Source organism: Canis lupus, chromosome 6 (assembly GCF_003254725.2).
Source record: "Canis lupus dingo isolate Sandy chromosome 6, ASM325472v2, whole genome shotgun sequence".
NCBI lineage: Eukaryota > Metazoa > Chordata > Mammalia > Carnivora > Canidae > Canis > Canis lupus.
The window spans coordinates 55029470-55056268 of NC_064248.1; the positions used below are offsets into that span (position 1 = coordinate 55029470).

The 26799-nt window shown below is 37.7% G+C and overlaps 1 protein-coding gene across 1 annotated transcript; it reads left to right on the forward strand.

Annotated features, from left to right (window-relative positions):
• Positions 1-5093: 5093 nt before the first annotated feature.
• GCLM (glutamate-cysteine ligase modifier subunit) lies at positions 5094-26388 on the forward strand. Its single transcript, XM_025417588.3, has 7 exons — positions 5094-5258; positions 9885-9950; positions 11271-11355; positions 14986-15045; positions 16433-16635; positions 17775-17889; positions 22231-26388. The coding sequence occupies exons 1-7, from the start codon at positions 5133-5135 to the stop codon at positions 22398-22400; spliced, it is 825 nt and encodes a 274-aa protein (XP_025273373.1). The 5' UTR covers positions 5094-5132; the 3' UTR covers positions 22401-26388.
• Positions 26389-26799: the final 411 nt, after the last annotated feature.

Here is a 26799-nt window from a genome sequence, read left to right on the forward strand (position 1 = left end):
TCTCTCTCTTTCTGTCTCTCATTAATAAATCAATAAAATCTTTAAAAAAATAAAGTAGGAAATGTGCACACCCTTCAAGATAGTAATGCAACATTTAGTTATCGGAGAAAAATGCTTCCCCATATACAAATAGGCAAGTACTAAGAATGTTTATGGCCACAATGTTTATTCTAGCAAAAGCCTGAAAGCAACTTACCTGGCCATCAAATGCAGAGAATAAATAAACTACAGTATATTTGTATAATGGAGTATTAGGTTGTTTTTAATATGGATGAGTATCTACGTACTATATTTTCTGTTATGGAGAATAATAATATTAGATTTAATATCAATTGCATAAAATATTAAACCAAAATTTGATAATTTCAATATATTTTACCTCATTAAGAATAAAATGGTAATCCCTTAAAAAGGTAAAATGAATTTTAATTCTCACATTCTGTTTACTCTTGTATAACGTAAGAACACAGTATGAATAAAAATGTGATCACTTCCTGCAAAAATCAATTCAACCACGAGATCATTTTTGCTGTTTGCTTTAAATGTAAACACTTATAGCTCATGAGCTCCTGTTGGGCTTTCCAACGTTTCATTATGATTTTTTTATTTTTATTTTATTTTTTTTAAAGATTTATTTATTTATTCATTCAGAGAGAGCGAGAGAGAGGCAGAGGGAGAAGCAGGCCCCATGCTGGAAGCCCGATGTGGGACTCGATCCCAGGTCTCCAGGATCACACCCCAGGCTGCAGGATGCAGGAGGCGCTAAACCGCTGCGCCACCAGGGCTGCCCTATGATTTTTTAAAATTGTTTTGTGATCAAATATGTTGAGGAAACTCAAGTGTAGTGTATTATAAGCCAGTTGAGGAGAATGGTTCTCAAAGGGAAGCATGGATGGTAGGTAGTATCAGATCCTGAAAAGGTCAAGGAGAATGAAGAAAAAGAGCAGCAGATATTATTTTGTATCTACAAACATTCGCAGAAGAATTTTAAAGCACATAAAACCAAAATTACACATTCCCAAAGTTGGTAATGTCAGCAATATTACTCCTCTTCTACAGAAAAGATTTCTTCAAAATAACTGTATATAATAAAATTCTTCCAATTTTTTCACTTTTTGTTTTTGTCACCAAATAAATTTAGATGATTAAGTTTCCCTTTCTCAAAACTATGGTGTTGTGGCAAGGATACCAGTAAGTAACATACATAGTCTCTTAAAGAGCTGTACAGGCATAAAAAGCATCTAAATCATACACACACACATCCGAGAATTAAAATCACCTCAATGAACATACTTTTTGCGTCAAAAATAAGTTGGCGCATAGAAGAGCAAGGAGTTTAAAGATAAGGAATCTCGGTTTTGATTGGGGCCCCAACACTTACTAATAGTGAGATTTTCAATAAGTTACTTATCTGAGTTGCTATGAAGAGTAAATGAGCTTACACAATGTACATTTTAAAAGCATAACAGAATGCTGCTCTGATTTCATGCCACGAATTTGTCAATGTTGTGAGAACTGGATCATAAGGGGGAAAGGACAGAGGCATTAGTAATAGGAGCTCTCACTTACTAAACCTTTACCATGAGCCGAATACTACTAAGAGCTTTCGGTAAGCTCTCTAATTCCTCGCTCCTACTTAAGGTGGAAGATACTATATCAGGAGGAACCATGACACCTAGCCATTTCTGTAGGTCAAAAATGGTCAATTACGAGCAATTTTGTATATTTAAACTATTATCTGCCCAGATTGGAGAAAGTGAAACAGAGAGACTAAGTGACCTAAGTTAAAATAACCAGTATCTGGTAAGGTCAGGTTTGGTCCATGACCAATATGCTACATAAATTCCCAGCAAGAAAGCAGGTCTAATAGTTGAGGATGTAAAACCTCTAAGTTGGTTTTTTTTTTTTTTTAAAGATTTCATTTATTCATTAATGAAAGAGAGAGAGAGAGACAGAGAGAGAGAGAGAGAGGCAGAGAGAGAAGCAGACTCCATGTAGGGAGCCTGACCTGGGACTCGATCCCAGGTCTCCAGGATCACACCCTGGGCCGAAGGCAGGTGCTAGACCACTGAGCCACCCAGGCTGCCCCAAACCTCTAAGTTTTTTTTTTGTTTGTTTTTTTTTTTTTTTTTTTTATGATAGTCATACAGAGAGAGAGAGAGGCAGAGACACAGGCAGAGACACAGGCAGAGGGAGAAGCAGGCTCCATGCATCGGGAGCCCGACGTGGGATTCGATCCCAGGTCTCCAGGATCGCGCCCTGGGCCAAAGGCAGGAGCTAAACCGCTGCACCACCCAGGGATCCCCCAAACCTCTAAGTTTTAATCAGGAATTATTCGTGTGGGGCCACCTGCGTGGCTCAGGGGTTGAGAGTCTGTCTTCAGCCCAGGGCGTGACCCCAGGGTCCCGGGATTGAGTCGGGCTCCCTGCAGGGAGCCTGCTTTTCCCTCTGCCTGTGTCTCTGCCTCCCTCTCTGTGTCTCTCATGAATAAATAAAATATTTTTTTAAAAAAAGAATTATTTGCATGGTATTAGAGAATATACAAAAAGTTAAGAAATGATACCACAAAAAATTCAGTATAAGGATAAACTGTTTGCATTAATTAAAATACCCGCCGGTGATTTTAATTTTAATTAATTAAAATTTTAATTATGTAAACAGTTTATCCTTAATGCTTGTTAAGAAATGCTTCTTCCTGATTCTGGCACCACCCTTCTCTTCAAGGAATTCTTACCTTCATCCAGCCAACAAATACTTGGTTAAAATCAGGCGCCATCTCTAACTCCCTGCTCCAAGGAGCTTCTTTTCCACCTCACCCTCAATTCTTACCAACCGGAGTTTATCCTCTAAGACAGCATTTTGCCTTTTACTCTGATTACTTTTCACAAAGGCAAAGGTTTCTTGAGAAAAGCCCCATAAATGTCCAACCTGAGATTCACACCAAGTCAACCACATATGAAACCAGCAAAAATGAACTACTGGGACCTCATCAAGATAAGAAGCTTTTGCACAGCAAAAGAAACAGTCAACAAAACTAAAAGACAACCTACAGAATGGGAGAAGATATTTGCAAATGACGTATCAGATAAAGGGCTAGTATCCAAGATCTATAAAGAACTTATTAAACTCAACAGCAAAGAAACAAACAATCCAACATGAAATGGGCAAAAGACATAAGAGAAATCTCACAGAGGAAGACATAGACATGCCCAACATGCACATGAGAAAATGCTTCTCATCACTTGCCATCAGGCAAATAGAAATCAAAACCACAATGAGATACCACCTCACACCAGTGAGAATGGGGAAAATTAACAAAGCAGGAAACCACAAATGTTGGAGATGATGCGGAGAAAGGGGAACCCTCTTACACTGTTGGTGGGAATGTGAACTGGTGCAGCCACTCTGGAAAACTGTGTGGAGGTTCCTCAGAGAGTTAAAAATAGACCTGCCCTACGACCCAGCAATTGCACTGTTGGGGATTTACCCCAAAGATATAGATGCAGTGAAATGGCAGGACACCTGCACCCCAATGTTTATAGCAGCAATGTCCACAAAAGCCAAGCTTTGGAAGGAGCCTCCGTGTCCATTGAAAGATGAATGGATAAACAAGATGTGGTTTATGTATACAATGGAATATTCCTCAGCCATCAGAAATGACAAATACCCACCATTTGCTTCGAGGTGGATGGAACTGGAGGGTATTATGCTGAGTGAAGTAAGTCAATCGGAGAAGGACAAACATTATATGGTCTCATTCATTTGGGGAATATAGAAAATAGTGAAAGGGAATAAAGGGGAAAGGAGAAAAAATGAGTGGGAAACATCAGAAAGGGAGACAGAACATGAGAGACCCCTAACTCTGGGAAACGAACAAGGGGTGGTGGAAGGGGAGCTGGGCGGGGGGGTGGGGGTGACTGGGTGACGGGCACTGAGGGGGGCACTTGATGGGATGAGCACTGGGTGTTATGCTATATGTTGGCAAATTGAACTCCAATAAAAAGAAGAAAAGAAAAGAAAAGAAAAGAAAAGAAAAGAAAAGAAAAGAAAAGAAAAGAAAAGAAAAGAAAAGAAAAGAAACAGGAGTAAAGAACCACAAAGGTCTCTAAGGGAGGGGCTGACGAAAATCTCCCCCGGCTCCACCGGATGAAGGGCTCTCTAACCTGAACTCATGTGCAAACTGCCCTAACACGCTCTCTCGCACGCTCAGGCCAGGCCTCGCCTTGGGAACTCGAGTTTTAGCCTGTCGAGGCCAAGACCGAGTCTCACTCGAGGGCCTCCCTGTGCAGCAAGCGGCGCGACTCACTAGACCCCGTGGGTAGGGAGAAAAGCGCGCAGCTCGGGGCGGGCGGGGACCTTGAGAAAGATGAACTAGGGCGGTAGAAAAGCGATGAGGGGGCACCTAGCCTTCACCCCCGCCTGGGAGAACTCAAACCCGCTGGTATTTCAAAGCCTCGGCAGCGGCTCTCGGGGTCTTTTTAAAGAGGTGCGGCAGGAGAGCAGCAGCGCGGCCGCCCATTGGCTGGGAGGCGAGAGCGCGAGCGCGGCGGGCGACCGGGTGGCGCGGGCGCGGGCGCAGGCAGGAGCCCCGCCCCCGACCAGCCCCGGCCCCGCCCCCGACCAGCCCCGCCCCCCGATCGGCCCCGGCCCCGCCCCCCGATCGGCCCCGGCCCCGCCCCCGCGCCCGCTCCGCCGCGCGCGCCCGCCCGCCTCCCGGCGCCACGCCCGCCGCAGGCCGAGGGCCAGTCACCCGCGGGCGGGCGTCCCGCAGCCCTCTCGCCGCCCCGCCCCGCCCGGCCCCGCCGCGGGACGGGTAACGGTTACCAAGCACTTTCTCAGCCGCGATTTCTGCTTAGTCATTGTCTTCCAGGAAACGGTCCCTCCAGTTGGGAGTCAACTCTCCGGCGGCGGCCGCAGGAGGAGCAGCCGCCGCCGCCGCCGCCGCCGCCGCCAGCGCGTCCTTCCCGGGCCGCCGCTGCGCCGCCGTCCGGCCTCCTCGGCCCCGAGCGCGGGCTGAGGTCCCGCCGCGTGGGGCGGGCGGCCTCGCGCCCGGCTCTCCGGCCTCCTCCCTGCCCGCGGCCCCGGCGTCGCCCGGCCGCCCTCCGCCCTCCCGCCCTCCGTCGGCCGCTGCCATGGGCACCGACCCCCGCGCGGCCGGGGCGCTGCTGGCGCGGGCCCGCACCCTGCACCTGCAGACGGGCAACCTGCTGAACTGGGGTCGCCTGCGGAAGAAGTGCCCGTCCACACACAGCGAGGAGGTGAGAGACGCGGGGCCCCCGGGCAGGCCGCGGCGCGGGGAGGGCGCCCGGGGAGGCGCGCCCCTGGGCAACGCGGGCGCGGGGGGCGCGCGTCCTAAAACAGTCGGCAGGTGCAACTTCACCCCGAGGGATGCCTCGGCCAGTGCTCCCGGCCGGCAGCCCGACTCGCTGGACCCCTCTTGGGGCCGGGGGAGGGGAGGGGGGTGCAGGGAGGACCCACCCCTCCGCCCCAGCTCTCGCCCCCTTCCACCCCCCACCCCCCACCGCGGCCAGGTGAACACAGTTTAGATTCGCTTTTCCAGGGTGCAGGTGAAGGTAGTAGCAATAATCCACTTAGCTCTGAGGCTGTTAACAGTAGTTTCTCTGTGGCTGTGAGGCACATGACTCAAGGCTCAAATTCGCCTTCGGAGTAAGGTATGTATTTTTCTGGCTGAAGATTAACCTGCCTCGGTTTATTTGGAGACTAATCACTAGCTTGGAGTGGCAGTGATGAATCTGGAATGATACATATTCGGCCCATAGCTGGTCATCCCTCAGTGGACAGTGTGCCCAGTTAGTTGCGGAGGCCTCAGGCGGCATGGGATGCTTTCGGTGTTGAAAAATAACAGTAAATGAAGACTCACCTTTCGTCGAGGAGCTGCGTGAGTTTGGGAAAGTTCCCTTCTCTGAGTCTTGTTCGGGCAACTTCGAAGCTGGATGGTGATAAGGTCCTCATCAACTCACTGGGAGGAATCAGAGATAAAACAGGAGAACGCTCACCTTGCAGGCATATATCTCCCTTTATATCAGGATTTTAAAGAAATCTTGATTGAAAGAAAAAAAAATATCCTGTGCCGTATTACGATATCAGCCGTACTGTATTCCTAGGCAGTTTTTGCTCTTTCTTTTTCTTTTTTCTTTTTTTTTAAGATTTTATTTATTTATTCAAGAGACAGAGACACACACACACAGGCAGAGGGAGAAGCAGGCTCCATGCAGGGAGCCCGACATGGAACTCGATCCCAGGTCTCCTGGATCAGGCCCTGGGCTGAAGGCGGCGCTAAACCACTGGGCCACCCAGGCTGCCCAGTTTTTGCTCTTTCATGTAAGATGTTGGTGATGGGCTTTGCAGCAGCACTGGCATCCCTTTGAGTATGCTCTGGGTCTGTGCCCAGGCCTGGGGTGGGGAGTGAGCACCCACCAGATGAGAACTCTTTGGTTGTGACTTTAATAGGAGCCGAAATCTGTATCACATTCTGTGACCAGGCTCCATCCATCTCAGTATGTCTACCTTTTTTTGTTTAAACCACCCCACTTGGACTATTTTTCCCCCAAAGAAATATTTCTCAATTTATATTATATATATATTATATTTATATTATAAATATTTATATTATAAATATTTTCTCAATTCCTTCAGTTTCCTCCCAGAACTGCTGGTTCAATACACCATTTTCCATGTATATTTACAATATTTGGTGAAAGTTTTGCCGTCTGGTTTCACTACAACACACTCTAGTGACCTTCAAAGTTTCTTGACTGCAAACCCAGTGAGCAATTTTACCTTTTGCAATCTAGTTCATAGTCCATAAGGACGGAAAGTAGGATGAGTGATTGCCTTTGGCTGGGGATAAGAATAGGTAGTGACTGCTAGTGGGCACATGGTGATGTTCTAAAGTTGGATTGTGGTGATGGCTGCACAACTCTGTAAAACTGCACACACTCTCCAAAAATCATTGAATTGTGCACATAAAATAAGTGAATTTTGTGTCTGTACTTTACTAAAGCTGTTAATCTCTCAAAGATTTTATAAAGATACCAATCTTTAGTGTATACTGTGTATTCTGTTTCTATCCTATTTTAATTTTAAAAACTATTTCTTAATATAATGAGTCACACTCCACAGTTTGAAAAACATTGTTCAAAGGACTAATTCTAGTTTTTTTTTTTGGCAGGGGGTGCTGCATAAGAGGTACAAAATAAGCTAGAAAACATTTAAGGAAAACTTGAAGATACGGCAGCAAATCATAGGGAATTAGGACAGTTTAAGAGAGACAGGTTTTAATTCTGTGTTGAAAAAAAGAAACAACTTTGTAACAAATAGAGCTCCAAATTGGAATATGCTATTTGAAACAGTTAACCTCATAAAGAAACTAAGTAAATCACTCATTATTAAGAAAATTTAGGGATGCCTGGGTGGCTCAGCAGTTGAGCATATGCCTTTGGCTCAAGGCGTGATCCTGGGGTCCGGGATCAAGTCCTGCATCAGGCTCCCTGAGAAGAGCCTGCTTTTCCAACTCTGCCTATGTCTCTGCCTCTCTCTGTCTCTCATGAATAAAAAAAATCTTTAAAAAATAAAATTTACACATTGAGTAGAGAGTTAGATTAAGTTTCCTAAAAGGTCTCTTCTAGTTCTAATGTGTTTGTTTTTTAAATTCTATTATCTTTAAAATTTTTTTTCACTGGAATTTTATGAAATCAAATCTTTTTAAGTGAGCCATTATAGGACTGTTTTGCTCAGTTCTTTGTTGTAAGCTTATTTGGCCAGATGAATCATGTAGTATATTTAAAACTCTCATACAACTCCAGATCTAATGATGCACTACATTATGATGATACTTATCTTCAGTGATCCTATGCATATATGATAAGAATGAAGAGAGCAGAGAACCAAAAAAATACAAGTTTAATGTTCAATCAATATAGATAACATGTAAAAAGATTAGAAATCATTAGGTTTGTGATAATAGTCCATGAATTTCTCATTGTAACATTGTGATAATAGTTCATGAATTTCTCATTGTCTTGTGATTTGTCCTGACATTTTGCAGAATCCAAGATTAATTAAAGAAATGGTTTCAAGGGGATCCTTGGGTGGCTCAGTGGTTTAGCACCTGCCTTCGGCCCAGGGCTTGATCTTGGAGACTGGGATCAAATCCCACATCAGGCTCCCTGCATGGAGCCTGCTTCTCCCTCTGCCTGTGTCTCTGCCTCTCTCTATCTCCCTCTGTCTCTCATTAATAAATAAATAAAATCTTTAAAAAAAAAAAAAAAAGAAATGGTTTCAAGAAGGAAGTGAATACTCTGAAAATATACTTACCTTCCTGAATTGGGCTTTTTATCAGGAAAGCCTTAAGTATGCACATGAGCCATCCTTTCAGAGGAAAATATCTTAAAAATTCTCCCATGATTTGAACCAAAGAAAGTACTCCTGATAGAATTGTTAACTTCTAATCGTTCCTGCTGCCCCAACTTTTACTAATTTTGAAAAGAATATTGACTTGAAATTCTGTCCGGAATAATTATCAACTAATTTTTATTTAATATCTTAAATTTCGTTGTAAATATATTTTCCATGAAGATATAGACCTTGTAAATTGAGTTCATGTGGACTATTGAGGATAGCACATAAGTTTTTGTTGTGGATTGTGAAGCTTAACATAGATACTCTGAGCTCTTAAATTGATAAAGCAGTTGTCCCTTGTTATGTGTACTAAGATAAAAGCAATAAAATACTTGTGTCAGTTTTTATCATAAACAATCATAGATCACTAAGTTCAGAAGTTTAGCCTCTGTTATTGCAGTTTAGGGACTTGCTTCCAGTTACTCATTTATTTTTTCATTGATTGCCCACAGAATGCAAAGCACTGTGTCCTTGGATTTTTATAAGATGGTGATTTCAAATTGCTAGTGTTGCCCATTAGTGATCGTAAATCAGTTTGGTGAGCCATAGGACAGCATGTTTTTGTCTAATTAATAGAAGCCATCAGAGTACCTAGCATGTAGTGAACATATTGTTTTATAAGTTTTTTGTTCTGTCAAATGTATTTATAGTCCTTACTTTGTGAATGTATGTATGTCTTAACTTTGGAGCATATTAGACAAGTTTGAAATACACCAACATGAGGGATGAAAAATCCATTAACACTTTAATAGATATACAACATACTATAATGTTGATGTAAATAAATTTTGTTTATGTAAGAAAACATTGAAGACCGGTTGGAGGTATACCTAAGTGGTAAGAAATGTCATATAGGCTGGCATTATGCAAGTTGACTTGTATAAGATATGACTATGGTAGTTTTCAGACCTTACATGTTGATTCCTTGGAATGCTTGTTAAATGCAACTTCTGCTGCCCTGAGAGTGAGTGAGCAGGTCTAGAATGGGGCTCAGGAACTGGAATTTTTAATGAACAGGACAAGTGAATGATTGAGTTTCTCTGGCTACGCTTGGAGAATCATTTGTTCATCTTTGAGGATTTTCTCATAGTGCTTAATACTAATTTTAGTCAGACTCCTTGGACTTGAACTCCTGTTCCTCTACTTATAAACTTGTTCTTGAAAATTTTCTTTTTGTTTCTTTGTGAATGCTTTTATGTCTCAAAGGCTTACTAAACTTTCATTGTTTACAAAAACACTTTAAAAATAGATTACTGTTTTACATTAACATATTAAGATAAAAACAGATCTAACCATGTCTTTGTTGAAGAAAAGAAAAACCCTGTAGAACTAAAATTTTGTTTTTTATGGCTTTTCCTATTGACATCTTTTTCCAACCTACCAAACTAATATATTCTTATTGTAGAAGTACAGAAAAGTGTATAGAGCTTGATTAACAGTTTCAAAATGCATTCCTTTTACAGCTTCGAGATTGCATCCAAAAGACCTTGAATGAGTGGAGTTCCCAAATCAGCCCTGATTTGGTCAGGGTGAGTAAAATGTGAATGAAGAAATCATGCAGGTCAAAAGCAAAGTGCAGTAAGCAGGAAATTAATTTCCCCAGTTTTGACAGGGAAGTCAAATAGGCAATTAGCATAAAACTCCTGTGGCTGATTTACTGAGATGGTTGACTGACCCAGTATGCTTAAGCATAAAACAGAAAATCCAGGATGTTACCAACTCTTCAACTAGACTAGATACCAGGATTCTCTCTGTTAAATTCCCACCACAGTTTCTTCACAGCATATTTTGTTCCAGTTTATATTTAGTCTAGTAAAGGAATAATTATTGAACAGTTTTGGTTGTTAGGTAGAGTAAATATGGTCACTAAAAATGTTTTAATGTCAGTTTCAAATGGAACACTGGGCATTTCATTAAATGTTAATAAAGGACTATTATAAATATTAATATACAGACCACCTGTCTGCAAACCATTCTTTGGAATCCAACTCAGCCAAAAGCTCATAAAAATTACATAGACTACTTTAAGACTACGGAAGAGGACATGTGCCAGAAACAGTTGTTGCTGTGGGCATTCTGCAAGTTTAAACTCTATAGCTGTTAGGCAGATGTTGATTAATGTCTTCTTTCAGTCTCTGTTTCTCTGAAATGACATTTGCCTCTATGCATGACTGATAAACACTTACTAAGCCCTTGTTATGTGCCAGGCATTGTAATATGCTCAAGAATTGTGGGAAATGCCTCATTGTTTACTTTGTTTTAATCTTGTGAGTTAATATATTTCTGATTTACATGTACTAACATTTTACCATTTTTCTTGTAAATTATTATAATATGTTAGAATTTCCTTTACCTTTTTATTGCACTCAGAAAAACTCTTGGTTTAAAATGTTTGTGATTAATAAGTTTTTAGGATGTCATTATGCAGAATGAGTAAATATTTGCTGTTTTTCATTGGTTTCATTTTTAACCAAAATTTGTGCTGTGTTGGTGGTTCGAACTCCTCGTGGCTCCTCGCGGCTGCTCCCATGCTCCCACCACTACCATTTGTTTAGGGTCATGCATTCCTCGAGTACCTGATCAGAATGAGATACTTTTTCCCAGAAAATGGATACACATACACAGCATTTTATCTTTCTTTCAGGACTTTATAAACCTTATGCAGCCCATCCAGATGTTAGGTATCTGTTATGTTATGGTTCTCTGTTTCATTGTTTGTTTTGTTTTGTTTTGGTTCTCTTTCTAAAGGGTATTATGGACAGTAGAAAATATATAGCTTATCAAAAACATTAATTTTTTTAAAAAAACATTAATTTTGTATTTATTGTAAACATCATGTGTTTTTGTAGGAATTTCCAGATGTCTTGGAATGTACTGTATCTCATGCAGTAGAAAAGATCAACCCTGATGAAAGAGAAGAGATGAAAGTTTCTGGTAAAGTCAAGCCTTCAGAATTTATTTTGTTATACAGTGGAAGTGATAGTGAGGTTTTGTCAGGCATGGGAATAAGCCTTTCTTTGCTTCTGGTAATAAGTGACTCAGTCACTAAGTGTGAGCAATAGATTCTTTTTTAAGCATAATGTAAACTCCAAGAGGAAGTTATAGGAGGTCAGGTTTGGCACTTAAGTGGAGTCAGAAAAGGACTTCGCCTTGCCATTCTTCAGGAAGGTCTCACTAACTTATATGTCGGACTTCAGGAATATTAAGTTGGAGAAAATGGAAAGAATAAAGGGAAGGCTTAAGAGCTGTATCTATCCAAAGTGAGCATAGGCTCTCTTTTCCTGGTGGAACACTGTTGAGCAATGGCTGAAATCACCAGGAAGTGTAGACAGAAGTCTGGGCAACAAGTTGCATGAAAAGGAATTAAAATACATGTTGCACCCATTCAACAAATGTATCGAGTGCATATTTTCCAGAGACCATGCTAAGTTCAAGGAATGAAAAAAAAAAAAAAAAGACAGTTCTTGTCCTCAGCTTACAGTCAGCATAGCATAGTCATTAAAAGCTTGAATTTAGCTAGATCAAAATTGCTTGGTATGCAGATTACTGACTGGTATAATCTTGGGCTAACAAGTTATTTAATCTCTCTGAGCCCTATTTTTTCATCTATAAAATAGGGATGCATCTGTTTAATGGGCTTCTTCGTAAATTAGATGAAATAACCAAAAAAACACATAACAGTGCTTGGCAAAAAGTGAAGTGCTGGGATGCTTGGGTGGCTCAGTGGTTGCGCATCTGCCTTCGGCTCAGGGTGTAATCCCGGGATCCAGGATTGAGTTCTGCGTGGGGCTCCTTGCGAAGAGCCTGCTTGTCTCTCTGCCTATGTCTCTGCCTCTCTCTGTGTGTCCCTCTTGAATAAATAAATAAAATCTTTTTAAAATATAAAAAATGAAGGGCTAAGTAGCTATTATTTATTACCATTTGTGGTTGTGATTATTTTTTATTAGGGTGGACATGTAAGATGAGATAGGGCATTGTTTTTTGACTCAGTAACTACCATTTATTGAGCCTTGTTTTATACCAGGCACTGTACTTAGCACATTTGGGTTATATTACTTTATATTACTTACATGATTGTCAAAACAATTGTATAAGGTAGGTATACCTAGTCCCATTGCACAAGTGACATTAAACAACTTGAAAGTTGTCATATAACTAGCAAGTGGTTAAACCAGGAATCCATCCAGGTATGCCTGACTCCAAAACCCATCTCTTTCTATTAATTTCACATTGCTATTTGTGTTGGAAAAGAAGTAAAAGCAATCTCTTTTCTGTGGTTGATTGTAATTTTTCATGGTTTAGACCTATCTTGGAGCTTTTTCAGGTTCTCCTCAGTTCCTAGAGGGCTTGAGATTTTTTTTTTAAAGATTTTATTAAAAAAAAAGATTTTATTTATTTATTCATGAGAGACACAGATTGAGAGAGAGGCAGAGACATAGGCAGAGGAAGAAACAGGCTCCCTGCAGGGAGCCCAATGCAGGACTCCCATCCCAGGACCCCTGGATCCCAACCTGAGCCAAAGGCAGATGCTCAACCACTGAGCCACCCAGGTGCCGCAGGGCTTGAGATTATTTATAGGTATCAAAATTCTCCCCATATGAAGAGCTTTCCTTTCTCTACATATCTAAAAATGCCTCCTCTTTCAGAGAAAGGAGACCATTTTAAATGGCACAAATTCATGGCCAGAGGGATAATGATAGGAGGAGTTTTCATGGAGTATAATTACGGGAGCTATGGGTGGATTAAAGTAGTGAAGATTAACTCTCACCTGGCAGGGGAGTGGCGATGACTTTTAAATAGGGAAGTAGCATAAGGAAATCAATGCTTTAGGAAGATTATCTAACAGTAAAAAGGAAAGGACAAATAAATATACAAGGTAAATTTGTTGTATTTGTTGAATACTTGGAAATTCACATAGAGTGATTTCATTAGCCCTCTTTTCTCTCCATTCCCTTTTCTGATTTTCTCTCCTACTACTCTATTGAATAAATTTAGATTTTAAACAATGAATTTACATGAAGTGAATCTTTACAAATAAATTTAAGTTTGAATCAAGTCAAAGCCTCAATCTTATGGAAAACTACTCAGTTTACCTGGTAACCAAAGAAATGCCAATTAATGCACTCCTGGACAGGTGTATATTACATCTACTAAATTAGCAAAAACATATAGTTTTTGATAGTGTCCTATATTGTTAGGAGAGCAATTCTTAATTTTTAGTTGGGTGGGAAACTGGTACAAATCTTTTATATAGAAGTAGGAAGTAAATAAGAACAAGATTCAGGGTGCCTGGGTGGCTAAGTCAGTTAAGCGTCTGATTTCAGCTCAGGTCACGATCTCAGGGTCCTGGGATCAAGCCCCATTTCTGGCCGTGCTCAGGGAGGAGTCTGCCTCTCCATCTTCCTCTGCCTCTCCTCCCACTCTTGTGCTCTTTCTCAAATAAATAAAATCTTAAAAAAGAACAAAATTCACAAAAAAGATCATACCCTTTGACTCATATACATATTTTTAACAATTTGTCCTTAGGAAATGCTTCAGCAGACTGGTGCAAAGTTACCAAGATGTTTATTTTAGCATTGTATGTGATAACAAAAACTGGAACTAACGTAAATGTTCAAAAAGTAGGAAATCATTTGAGTTATAACGTATCAAAATTATAGAATAATGTTCAGTCATTAAAAATGAATATCTAAAAGTATTCATTAAAATAGAGTATACAATAAAATAAATAAAAAATAAAATAAAATAAAATAAATAAATAAAATAAATAAAATAGAGTATACAAGAGCAGCCCCGGTGGCTCAACGGTTTAGCGCCACCTTCAGCCCAGGGCGTGATCCTGGATACCCGGAATCGAGTCCCACCTCGGGCTCCCTGCATAGAGCCTGCTTCTCCCTGTGCCTCTGCCTCTCTCTCTCTGTCTCTCTGTCTTTCATGATTAAATAAATAAAATCTTTTTTTATTTTAAAGATTTATTTATTTATTTATTTAATTATAGAGAGAGAGACATGTAAAAGAGACAGATGTAAAAAAATATATTACATAAAGGCAAACTAAATAGAAGTGGAATAAATGTTACCTATCTTCATATGATCAAAAGCTAGAAGCTAATGTCTAAAACTTAAAATGATTATGTGTTAGAAAGATGGGATCATGGAGTTTTTTTCATTTTTTTCCCCCATTATAAGCAAGTTTAACCTAGCCTTTTATTGATTTTAGTTTATTGGAGAATGTATGTAATATGTTCCATTAATATTTAATTCCTAAAAATGAATTACAAGCATTTTAAGTTTGTATATTTATGTGACCTGCCTTCTAACAATGGAAAATTAATATTTGTTTCTTTGACAAGTGCATATTTTTTGGCAACTAGCATATAATTTAAAAATTACAATGGAAATATTCTTTCATGTTTTAAAAATGAAAACTATGAAATTATGTGATTAGGAATAGAAAAATAATTCAGGATTCTCTGTCATCTTCGTATTGTTGGCAGTGTTCATACTGTGTAGTAGAATGTTTACCCAAATGTAGTAATCAATTTTATTTTCTTTTGTTACCCAGCAAAACTGTTCATTGTAGGATCAAACTCTTCATCATCAACAAGAAATGCAGTTGATATGGGTAAGCAAAAATTTAACTATGTTCATAATGAACTTTATTTTTTTTTAAGATTTTATTTATTTATTCATGAGAGACATAGCGAGAGAGAGGCAGAGACACAGGCAGAGGGAGAAGCAGGCTCCATGCGGGGAGCCCGACGTGGGACTCGATCCTGTGTCTCTAGGATCACAGCCCTGGCTGAAGGTGGCACTAAACCGCTGAGCCACCAGGGCTGCCCCCATAATGAACTTTAAATTAGTGTAGGTTTATTAGTTATATCTTGTGTTCAGGACCAGGTGAAAAAGAAGATGAGCTCGTCCCAATTTTACTTTCTAAAGTTCTAGCCTAATTTCTTAAGGCTTCCGTCAGATCATATTGACTTATGTAGGTATTTTGATACGTCAGAGAAATGCAAAAGATGTGACATAATTAATTGTTAACTATGCATTTGGAGATAAAATTCTCCTTAACTGTATTCTTAGCCCTTGTAGACTATCGGTGAAACACCATGACCACCACCACTGCAACAAAATAAGCATTTTCATCTTTGTTCAACACTTGGTTAGGTTATTGTGATATTACATTTATTCAACATTTTTTCTTTTCTTTCTTTTCTTTTTTTAAATATTTTATTTCTTATTCATGAGAGACACAGAGAGAGGCAGTGACATAGGCAAGGGGAGAAGCAGGCTCCCTGTAGAAAGCTTGATGTGAAACTCGATCCCTGGACCGAGGATCATGCCCTGAGCCAAAGGCAGACTCTTCAACCACTGAGCCACCCAGGTGTCCCAACATTTTTTCTTTTAAGACATTCTTCCAATATTATAGACGTTGAACACTGAAATAATTAGCTCATTAATATATCTGTGGAATGAACAATGATCACTTAAACTCTTTCAATTATTTTTACAGAAATTATCTACCTCTATAATATAAATTAGGACTATAAATTTAGTTTTTCAGAGTCTCAAGACTATTCTTGGCCATGACTACCAATTATAAAGCATGAGGTCAGAATTCTTGTGATCATCCATACAAGATACTGGTAGAACTGGAGAAGAGAATTTTATGAAGATAAAGAAGCTACCAAAAAATTCCTAGGGCCTAGGAAATAAGGAGGCCTTTTTCCCCAGAAGGACTATCATAGCTTGAGTCCCTAGGAAAGAGGCAGGTCAAACAAACTGACTTGTCCGCCACACAGACCAAGTAGATGAACAGGGGCTTAGACTTTTTAAGAGATGGAAATGTTCTAAATGATAGGTAAATTATGAAACTGAATGAAATAACCTATATTAGAAAACTAGTGAACTGTATGGACAGAATTTAGTGGGATACTTGAAGAATGTTGGAAATCTTCATTTTTAATATGTAACAAATACTTACCATATTTTGTTTTCCTTCACATCAGCCTGTTCAGTCCTTGGAGTTGCACAGCTGGATTCTGTGATCATTGCTTCACCTCCTATTGAAGATGGAGTTAATCTCTCCTTGGAGCATTTGCAGCCTTACTGGGAGGAATTAGAAAACTTAGTTCAGAGCAAAAAGATTGTTGCAATAGGTACCTCTGATCTAGACAAAACACAGTTGGAACAGCTGTATCAGTGGGCGCAGGTAAAGCACAGCTCAATCACAAGCACTCTGGGAGGAGCCTATCTTTTAGAGTCTTTGCTACGTATCATTTAGCATCATATGCAATAGTGGACACTTATGATGGGGTGGCTATTCCAAATATGGGAGTTTTGAGGCAAGCTTTATCTAAAGCATTGGACTTTTTTGTCTCAAATATATACCTAATTGAACTTAATATGAATCTCACTTAAAAGGAGTGACAAAAACACTAAAATGTGTACTGAAGCATTACAGTAAAGTGAATTTAGGCTATTTCCTCAGGTTTTACTTTGTGATAAAAATACTACATTTTTCTCTATGATTAGGTCATGGTTCTGATTTCTTAAGGAAATATCATATGTAACAAATATTTTGCTGTTATTTAAAGATATAAAAGACTTTTGGTTCATAGAATTTGATAAGGAATAGGTATCAAATTAATCACCACCACTCTCTGGCCTAATAGTATACAATATTATTAGGAAACTTGCTTACTAGTATTTTACCTTTACTTCCTGTATTTTTGTTTATTCTTTTTACTTGATCCCCAGCCTTCCCCTTTACAGAGCTTTCAGTTTCTTATGGACAGGAAGACTTTAGAGAAAGTATTGTCCCTTCTCCCTTTGATTTGGTGATAGCCAGAATGCAGCTAAGATTCTGCTGGAGAGACTTGGGTGATCTGGAATGTATCTGTAAATTAACCAGAGAAACTTTTAGAAATTATCTAATTCATTTTCAACATGTGTCTGATTTATAACCATATTTTATACTTTAACTGTTCTTATGTTTCTATTTGATCCTTTACCTTGAGGACCTATTCCCTCTTTAAGAGCTGGAACCATTGCACTTAGAACTGTGTTTCTGAGGCAAGTGTATTAGATTGCAAGTTGTAGCAGGACAATTTCTAAGGGTTGTAGCACTATATTGGCTTTTTTCCCCCTTTCCTAGAGCTTTCCTGTCCCCGTTACCACTGACATGAGTTAGAAAAAGCAGCATACATTAACAAATATGTTCATACAAAAATGTTTTATGAACTTTAAGCACTATGAAATGCAGTCTTTCATATTTTCTAAAATTGTGTTCTTTTACTGCTTTCTACTTTTCATAGTACTTAGTGGCAGTGTCCTGATTTTCACTTCTAGGTAAAACCAAATAGTAACCAAGTTAACTTGGCCTCCTGCTGTGTGATGCCTCCAGACTTGACTGCATTTGCTAAACAATTTGACATACAGCTGTTGACTCATAATGATCCAAAAGGTAAGACTTATATTTTCATTTGATTGATTGATCATGAGCTTTTTATCTTATAAGAAACTACTTGTTAAAATTTAATTTTTAATTTTATACAGTGATAAATGTTACCTGGAACTTTTCATAATAGTTTGAAATGTATATGACTTTAGTTTCACAAAACTTTATTTTGTCTATCAGTGAGAAAAAAATTGAAGGGATCATTTCCTGAACAGCCTGTTGAAGTTTATAAATATTAAACTACACAAAAAAGATCTTTTGAGATATTCTAAGTAGTATCATATAAAACCTTGTATAGTACAGCAAAAATTGTACCAAACAGCCACTTATTTAAAGAGGGTAAATATCTGGAAAGAGAGGCAGGTAAAATTTATTTTGAAATTTGAGCATCTTAGGATAGGTAATTGATTAGGTATTTTATTAATCATTACTATCAAGATCTATGTCATCAATTAGAAACATTATTTGATTAATGAGAATGGCTTGTCCACCTTCTGTAGAATGATGTTTTATGAACATTTTATGGGATAAGTAGGAAAGCTGAGAAGAGAATGTTTTATACTTTATTTAGCAGTCTCCCCCATTCTCATTTTTTCAGTGAAAAAATGAAATGGTATTTTTAGTAGTTATAACTGTGAAATGTCTTGTGAAAGTTTTAAATCTCTATAACATTTTTATAGAAGTTCTAGTTTAATAAATACTAGAGGAGGTAAGTAAAAAACATGTAGCTTTTACTTCCATGTCTAAAAAGATGGCATTATATTGGTGGTTTGACACAGTTTATTTTTAGTGTGCTTATGGATAACCCCTTAAGCTGTTACATTACTTATTAGCAATCTGCCCCATTCTCATTTTTTCACTGTTTTGTAGGAAAAGGAGTTGTTTTAATAGTTATTGCTCCTCAAATGCTAGGCATCATGCTAAATGCCTTAGAAAGATGATCTGTAATCCTCACAACAGCTGAAACTAGGCATTTTATTGATGAGAAAATAGAGCCTTACAATTTAAGAAACTAGCCAAGGTCACTCAGCTGGCAAAGGGCAAAATTTAAACTTAGACTTGGTTCTGGTTAAATTGGGAGCCTTTCTCCCCAATACTGTACTATCGTTTTGATTTGAGATGTAAACACTGTAGTATTTCAATCTGAGAACCTTATTTCTTGTCAGTTTCCATTTAAATGATACCAGAGTAAGAGATAATGACTTTTGCTTCTCCCTACAGTAAGTACTTTGACAAGTGATTAGATTCATTAAAAAAAAAAAAAAAAATCATTTTAGTGAAAATCTAACAAAGAATTTCTATGCTGATTTATTCGGAAACATAAACCATTTAAATTCTAACTTTCCATATGTTGGCAAGATACTATATCATTTATCTGTTTCAGGGCAGGGGGAGGATGTGCAGCTCTTCCAACAGTAATTATTATCAACAGCTGATGGATGAGCCTACACCCCGTTCTGGCCCCACTTAAAAAAAAAAAACTCTTTCCCTTTTCCAGTAGGAAAGGAAATAGGATAAGACTAAGGTGTCTGGTATTTTATTTCCATGATACCTAAAGTTGGCATGTGGATATGTGCTAATGCATCGTTGTTATGGCAAAATAAATTGCATATACATATGAGAAGAGAGATTTAATCCTTTTTTGGTATTTTTTGTTTTACTGACATAACTTGACATTTAAATGTCTTTCTAATTTTAATACTAAACTCTTTAATTAGAATTTATAGGTTGATCCTGCATTAGTGATTCTTCACTTTGATCTATAATGAAGCAATTCTTTTCTTAAAAGATTTATCATGTTTACTGATTCTAAAGAGCTCGCATAGTTAATTTAAAAGTATGTAGTTAAGTTGATGAATAGCATAGCTCTCTGTGTCACATTTTATTTTTTAAGCAATCAAGTTGTAAAACATTAAATCTACTTGTCATCCAAAGTAGCTTTGTTTTTAAGTCCCCTCTAAGTCCCCTGTTCTAAAGTCCCCAGTTCTAAAATTAACCTATTCTTCAGAAAGTGTTTATTTTCCATTATTCTTTGTCCTAGGATTTGTGGTAACAGTTTAACTACAACCAGGGTAAAATTGTGAAGTAGGAGATCCTGACTCAGAGCCTTCCCCTTTTTGTTTATTTTACCCTCCCCTCACTCCCATTAAATCTGATCTGCCTAATGCCTCATTCCCTCTAGGTCCTGTTCTCTGTAAGTCTGATAAATCCATGTTCATGTTACTTTCCCAAGGAGACATTTGCCTTCCATTTGTGAAACCTACCACTTAATGTCTGCATGAATTTGGGCAAGTGATCTACCTCTCTGCCTCATTTGCCCCCTGGAAAAGGAGAGAGTATTATCTGTCTTATAGGGTTAACATGTGGATTAAAGGAGTTAATACAAGTTAAGTACTCAGAAAAGTGCCTGGCACATGATAATAGCTAACATTTACTGAGAGTTTACTATTGATGTTACTCAAATATCACAGCAGTTCTTTTGGGTCAGGTGGGTCCTTTCGTGCTCCCACATCATACTGTATAGATCACTTAGTCCCTATTTGGTTGCTTCTGACCCTGATAGAATGTTTACAGATTGATTGAGTGATTCAGCAGATATTTGAGTACCTACTATATGTCAGGCATTGTTCAGTCCCTTATAGGGAGTCAGAGAAATTCTAACCCTCAAGGAATTTATGTTTTGTTGGGAAGAGATAGACAGTAAGGTAAATGTTAAATGTAATAAATGGTGGTATATGCTATGGAGAAAAGTTGACTGAGGGAGAAAAGAGTGCCCAGGTTAGGGGTTGTTTTATACAGAGTAGGGAGGCCTCTCTGCTAACGTGACATTAATCAGAGACCTACAAGAAGGGTGAGAGCCCTGTGAGAATCTGGAAGAAGAGTGTTCAAGGAAGAGGGAGCAACTCATTCAAAGGCCTCAAAAAGTGTGTGTGTGCTTGAGGATTTCAGGATACAGGTATGAGGCCATTGTGGCTGGAGGAGAGGCAGTGAAGAGGGGAATAGTACATCAGAGCAGGAGTAGAGGGTTTGGACATGAATATGGAATTAGAAAATTATTTCATCAAAAAGATACAAATAAAAAGATAGGGACACCTGGGTGGCTCAGTGGTTGAGCGTCTGCCTTCAGCCCAGGGTGTGATCCCGGGGTCCTGGGATCGAGTCCCACATCAGGCTTGCTACATGGAGCCTGCTTCTCCCTCTGCCTGTGTCTCTCCCTCTGTGTGTGTGTGTGTGTGTGTGTGTGTGTGTGTGTGTGTGTGTTTGTGTGTGTATGTCTCATGAATAAATAAATAAAATCTTTTTTTATTTATTTTTAAAGATTTTATTTATTTATTCATGAGAGAGGCAGAGACACAAAGGGAGAAGCAGGCTCCATGCAGGGAGCCCGATGTGGGACTCAATCCTGGATCTCCAGGATAACGCCCTAGGCTGAAGGGGCGCTAAACCGCTGAGCCACCCAGGCTGCTCTGAAATCTTTTAAAAAACAAAACAAAACAAAAAGATAACCATTGCCAGAGAGTTTTTAAATGATTGCTGGTACTTGTGAGGATATGGTAGGATTGACACTCTGTTATCAACTGCTAGTGGAAATATAAAATACAGCTGTTAAGGAAAGTAATTGGCAATATACTGTCTATCAGACCTTTAAAATGTACTTATACTTTGACTTTGTCATTCCGTAGCCAGGCATGCATTTTAAAGATGTTCAGCGCAGTATTATTTTTATTAGGAAATACCTAAATTTTTTTGGTCAACAATGAGGAAATGTATAAATGATGAGATCTATATAATATAGTATCTGGATAATTATTTAAAATGATACTTTCACAGAATATTTAATTACATGGGAAGATTCATAATATAAGTTGAAAAAATAAGTAAATTAGGCTGTAACTACAGCGTGATTTTTAGTTTTTGATATATGGAAAGATAGATACAGAAAAAAGTTGGAAGGAAATACATGGCAATGGAAATGATCCATCTCTGCTTGATAGGATTATGGGTACATTTTTCTTCTTTGTATGTAACTTTTCTGTATTTTCACTGGCTGTACATTAGAATTGCCTGGAAATCTTCCCAAAAAGAACAAGAAACAAATATGCAGGTTCCACTCATCAGAGGTTATGAATTAAATAGGCTGGGGTACAGGGGTACTTTCTAAAGAACTGCCTGGATCTTTCTGATATTCTGGTTCAGATTCATAGCACACATCAAGGGAAACCATATTTTATAATCAATTTTGAAGTGTTTCTTTTGTTGCTTTTAAATGTTTATCTACATGGTAAAGTGCTGTTATTTTCTAATTTAACACTGGATGTTTGTTTGTGTGTGTGTGTTTGTTTTAAGAACTGCTTTCTGAAGCCAGTTTCCAAGAAGCCCTTCAGGAAAGCATCCCTGACATTCAAGCACAGGAGTGGGTGCCCCTGTGGCTACTGAGATATTCGGTCATTGTTAAAAGTAGAGGAATTATCAAATCAAAAGGCTACATTTTGCAAGCTAAAAGAAGGGGTTCCTAACTACGACTTAGGATCATAACCTACTGACTTGTATTTTCCTTGAATATAAGATAAAATTGAGACGTGTAAAAATTAGTTACTGGCTGTAAATGGTGTCATGGAGGCAGATATTCTTCAGTTATATTTGACAATGTTATCTGCCAATTTTGAATACTTTTCTTGCCTCCATATCAGTTCACTCACATGAACCACTGTATTGTTTTCATTAAACTATTGTTTTCTAATTGAAATTGTCTATAAAGAAAGTACTTGCAATATATTTTTCCTTTATTTTTATGACTAATAGAAATCAAGAAAATTTGTTGTTAGATATATTTTGGGCCTAGGCATCAGGGTAATGTATATACATATTTTTTATTTCTAAAAATTAATGGCTTCTTATTCTATAGTATAAGCAATTTAATTACAATTGTTAAAACTGCAATACTGGAAGATATTTTTTCTGTTATTAATAAGATGATTATATCCCAGAGTAACTGGAGTAGCTGGGATCTATTAGTAGTCTAAGTAAAATTCATTTCTTCAATACATGAATGAAAACTTAAATTTAGCTGTCCTTGCTTGTAGTTTACCTATAATGATTTAATCCTGTATTCTTGTGCCATATTTTCCTTGCTATTATTTCCAAGACAAACCAAAGTAAATCTGAAAAAGGAGACTAGAATCTTTGAAATTATTGTTTGGGGGATTTATAAAAGCAACTATTATCATCTCCAGATTCTTTTTAATACTTGATCCATTCTTAATATTTTGCTATTCATTCAAGAATATTCAGTAAGTATTGAGTGTTTACCATGTGCTGAGCACTGTGGCTCTGGGGGAAAGGGGGTGTGCAGAGATTCAGAATCAGTTGAGTAAAATATGTAATATTTGCTCCTCACTAATAACTGACTTGGAGGGACAAATAGAAAGCGAGAAAAAAAAATCTTTAATTCAGGGCCAACACTGTCTAGACAACTTGAGATATGGTCTTAACTGTTTAAAAGCAAAATGATATAATCAAAACTTTAGAGCTGGAAAAGGTTATGGATTATTTCTTATAATTCCTCATTAGTTTAAGAACCAGAAAAGAGAAAATAAATAAGCCATGGCCTTTGATATATACTGCAGGTCTCCTTAGTTCTATAAATTTGTATCTGTAACCCAGATGGTTTGAAAAGGTTTTAAATATGCCTTGTATGTCAATCAGTACTTTTAAACCATGTGTCTTAATACATGGTTTATAAAAAATAAACTAATATATAAAACTATTTTGCCCAAGTTTTTTCAACTTAGAGAAAAGAAAAGTGGTTCCATATTCAAATAAATACACTAGAGCCACCTCGGTGGTGCAGTCGGTTAAGTTATCCGACTCTTGGTTTTGGCTCAGGTCATGAGATCAAGCCCTGTGTAGGACTCTGACTCTTGGTGCCAGAATTGGCTTGGGATTCTCTTTCTCCCTCTCTACCACACCCCCACCCCTGCCGCCACTCACAGTCCGTGCACTCTCTCTCTCTCAAATAAATAAATATTTAAAAAAAAAAAAAATATATATATATATATACACACACACACCAGACTCTTCCTACCCTAAATAAGCTTTTGTAGTTTACTGGTCAGATAATTTGATCATTAGAATTGTAACAAATCAGCTGACTGACTTGCTAAAACTAGACCTAGAGCTTCCTAAAGCCTTATATAGCCTTTATATTAATTGTATACAATATTATTGAATGTATATAGTTAACTTTTTTATTTCGAAATGTGCAACATGTTTTCATACAACATAAGTCTTTAAACAAATGCTTATTTTAATTTAAGCCTTAACAGTTAATTGGTCAAACTATTTTAAGAGGGAACTTTAATATCACATTTGTTGCTTCTTAAAACCCTACACTTAAAAAATTCGATTGTTTGAAGGGTTATTTTGAAAGTGGGAAAATAAACTTATGTTGCTAATTGATCTAAACTTTAGAGGAGCTTTTTTTGTGTTCTTTCTCCCCACCTCCTGACAAAGAAGCAAGACTATAGATTCATTTTGTGAAGGGGATCATGTATGTATGGGACTTCAAAATGAGTTTTTTGTTTCATTTCTGTACCTTTAATTTCTGTTATTGAATAACCTTTTTTAAAAACTGATTTTTTTAAGGCTTTACAATTTTTCAAGCTGATGTTCACATCTTTTTTTTTGTGAACTATCAGAATATAGTGAATGCTTTTCAGATATTTAAGGACTTAATGTTTAAAAAGCCATAAAATAACAAACAGTATACTACCAAATAATTGTTTAAAGCTGAAAGCTAAGTTATCAACAGTGTATATAACAGGTATGTTTTCTGAGGTGAGGTGTATTCAGTGACTCAAGGCAGAAAGAACTTATTTTTTTTTTCAGTAAACATGAAAAGAAACTATAAGTTTATTATATTTCCAAAGTACACTGGAGCCTTACATTAACACAATATACCATAACTTAGAATTTGTTCTGTGATGAGTCTGTCTTGAATTCCCATCCAAGAAACTGTAGTCACCAGAAGGACCAAGGTGTCTTATAAAATATGTTCATATGATGTAAATTCTGAAGGCCACATTGTACCAGTACACTCGTAGAGTATCCATTTAGGAATGGCCTGTGCTAGATTGAATAACAAAAAGCTAATAATTTTTCTGTTCTCAAAGATCACTTAAACAGCCATGTGTGGAATGGAAAATAAAGTTACTCTATTTTGAGTGGATGGTCAGACTTTTCCCTACCAGAGCCGAGAAGTAACTGAAATAGGATCTCAATTTTCAATGATAAAGGTCTAAGGCTCATTTAAGTACATCTCATTTTTTAACGGATTTTCTTTGCAACTTTTCAACCTAGCATTTTCAATACTGGGGAATGTAAGTGATTGACAATTCATCTCTTTGCCAGTTGTACATTTACAGAAATTTGAAGTTGCTTTAATGGGAATTTAAACCATTGTTTTCATAATCAAATATACCACCTTCTGATTCTGAACATACTTTTTAAAGTTAACTTCATAATGTACCAGACCTTGTACCTGTCATTTTCCCATAAAGATGATGGGATATGTCAGCTTTATTTTTGAAAACTATGTAACATAACTTTCATTAATATTTTTTATAGTTTTCAGAATTAGAAATAATTAGGGGAAAATGTTTTTGTTAGATAATTCTACTTTTATGTGTCTTTAGTGATGTATTATAAAATACAGGCAAAATATAAAGCATAAAGCATTAATATTTATGTCTTTAATTTCACCTATACTATGAGTATTATGAATTATCTAATTAAAATAAAGTGTGTTGTATATTTTTTCATTGCGTTGTTTGAATAGCTGAAAGCATCCTAGAGTATTGATTTTGACCTATTTGAACTCAAATTCAGTATGATTTGAAAATATAATTTTTACAGATCCAAACCATAAAGCTATTCATGTATTCATTCAGATTCATTAAATGCCTACTATATGCCAGCCACTGTGTAAGATATTGGCAGATAGACACAAATAAAAAACCTCTGTCTTTAAGGAGCATATAGTAGTTGTGGGGGGTTAGAGAGATCTGTACATGAACAAGAGCAATAAAGTCTGCATCTGTTGGTGATGGAAGTGGGGCCAGGGAGTATGTACTGCTTGGAGGCTTCCCTGAAGAAATTAGCCTAGAGTAGGATGAAAGAAGGAGTGGGAATTCCAGCAGAGGCCTTTGTTTGCCTTGTTTGTAAATAAGCTTTTATTGAATGATGAACAACTTTTATGTAAACTTTAGAAATTCAGTGAAAAGTTTCTTAAAGAGCTTGCCCTTAACAGTTAGAAGGGAATGGCTTCTGTTGAGACAAGAGTGAGGTGGGAAAAGTAATATCTTATAAAAAAGAGGCTAAAATTTGACCAAATCTCCCAAATATATCAGAATATGGCTGTTATGTAGTTTCACTACCAGAAAAGCCAAACAAAACTTTAGTATGTATCTCTCGGCAATGAATAAACGTATAAAATGTCATACAAGATTTTTGTGTGTGTTGGTCCATTATTTTAGAAAGGTTCCTGTTTTGCAATATGCATTACTTTGATTCAGCTGTTTTCCTTCTTTCCTCAGTTTTCCTCATTGATTCTTGCATTCTATTCCATTTAAATTTGCTTTTTTCTTAAGGATGTCATCAGTAATTCTTTCACTGAAGGTTTTTGGGCAGTAAACCTAGAAGGTCCTGCTTGTCTGAAATGTCTTCTCTATGTTCTCAATCCTAAATAATCATTTGACATTATAGAATTCTAAGTTTCCAAATACTTTCCCTGAGTTTAAAATTTCAGCTTACATTGTGTATATCGAATTAGAACAAAGCAGAAAATTAAAACTGGCTGCAAAGCTTTTTGGTAACAATAACAAAAAAAATTTTTTTTAATTGATAATTGGATTTAAT

Coding starts and splice junctions, on each gene's coding strand:
- GCLM (XM_025417588.3), top strand. CDS start 5,133: ATGGGCACCGACCCCCGCGCGGCCGGGGCGCTGCTGGCGCGGGCCCGC. Junction 5,259..9,884: donor CGTCCACACACAGCGAGGAG/GTGAGAGACGCG, acceptor TTCCTTTTACAG/CTTCGAGATTGCATCCAAAA. Junction 17,890..22,230: donor GACTCATAATGATCCAAAAG/GTAAGACTTATA, acceptor GTTTGTTTTAAG/AACTGCTTTCTGAAGCCAGT.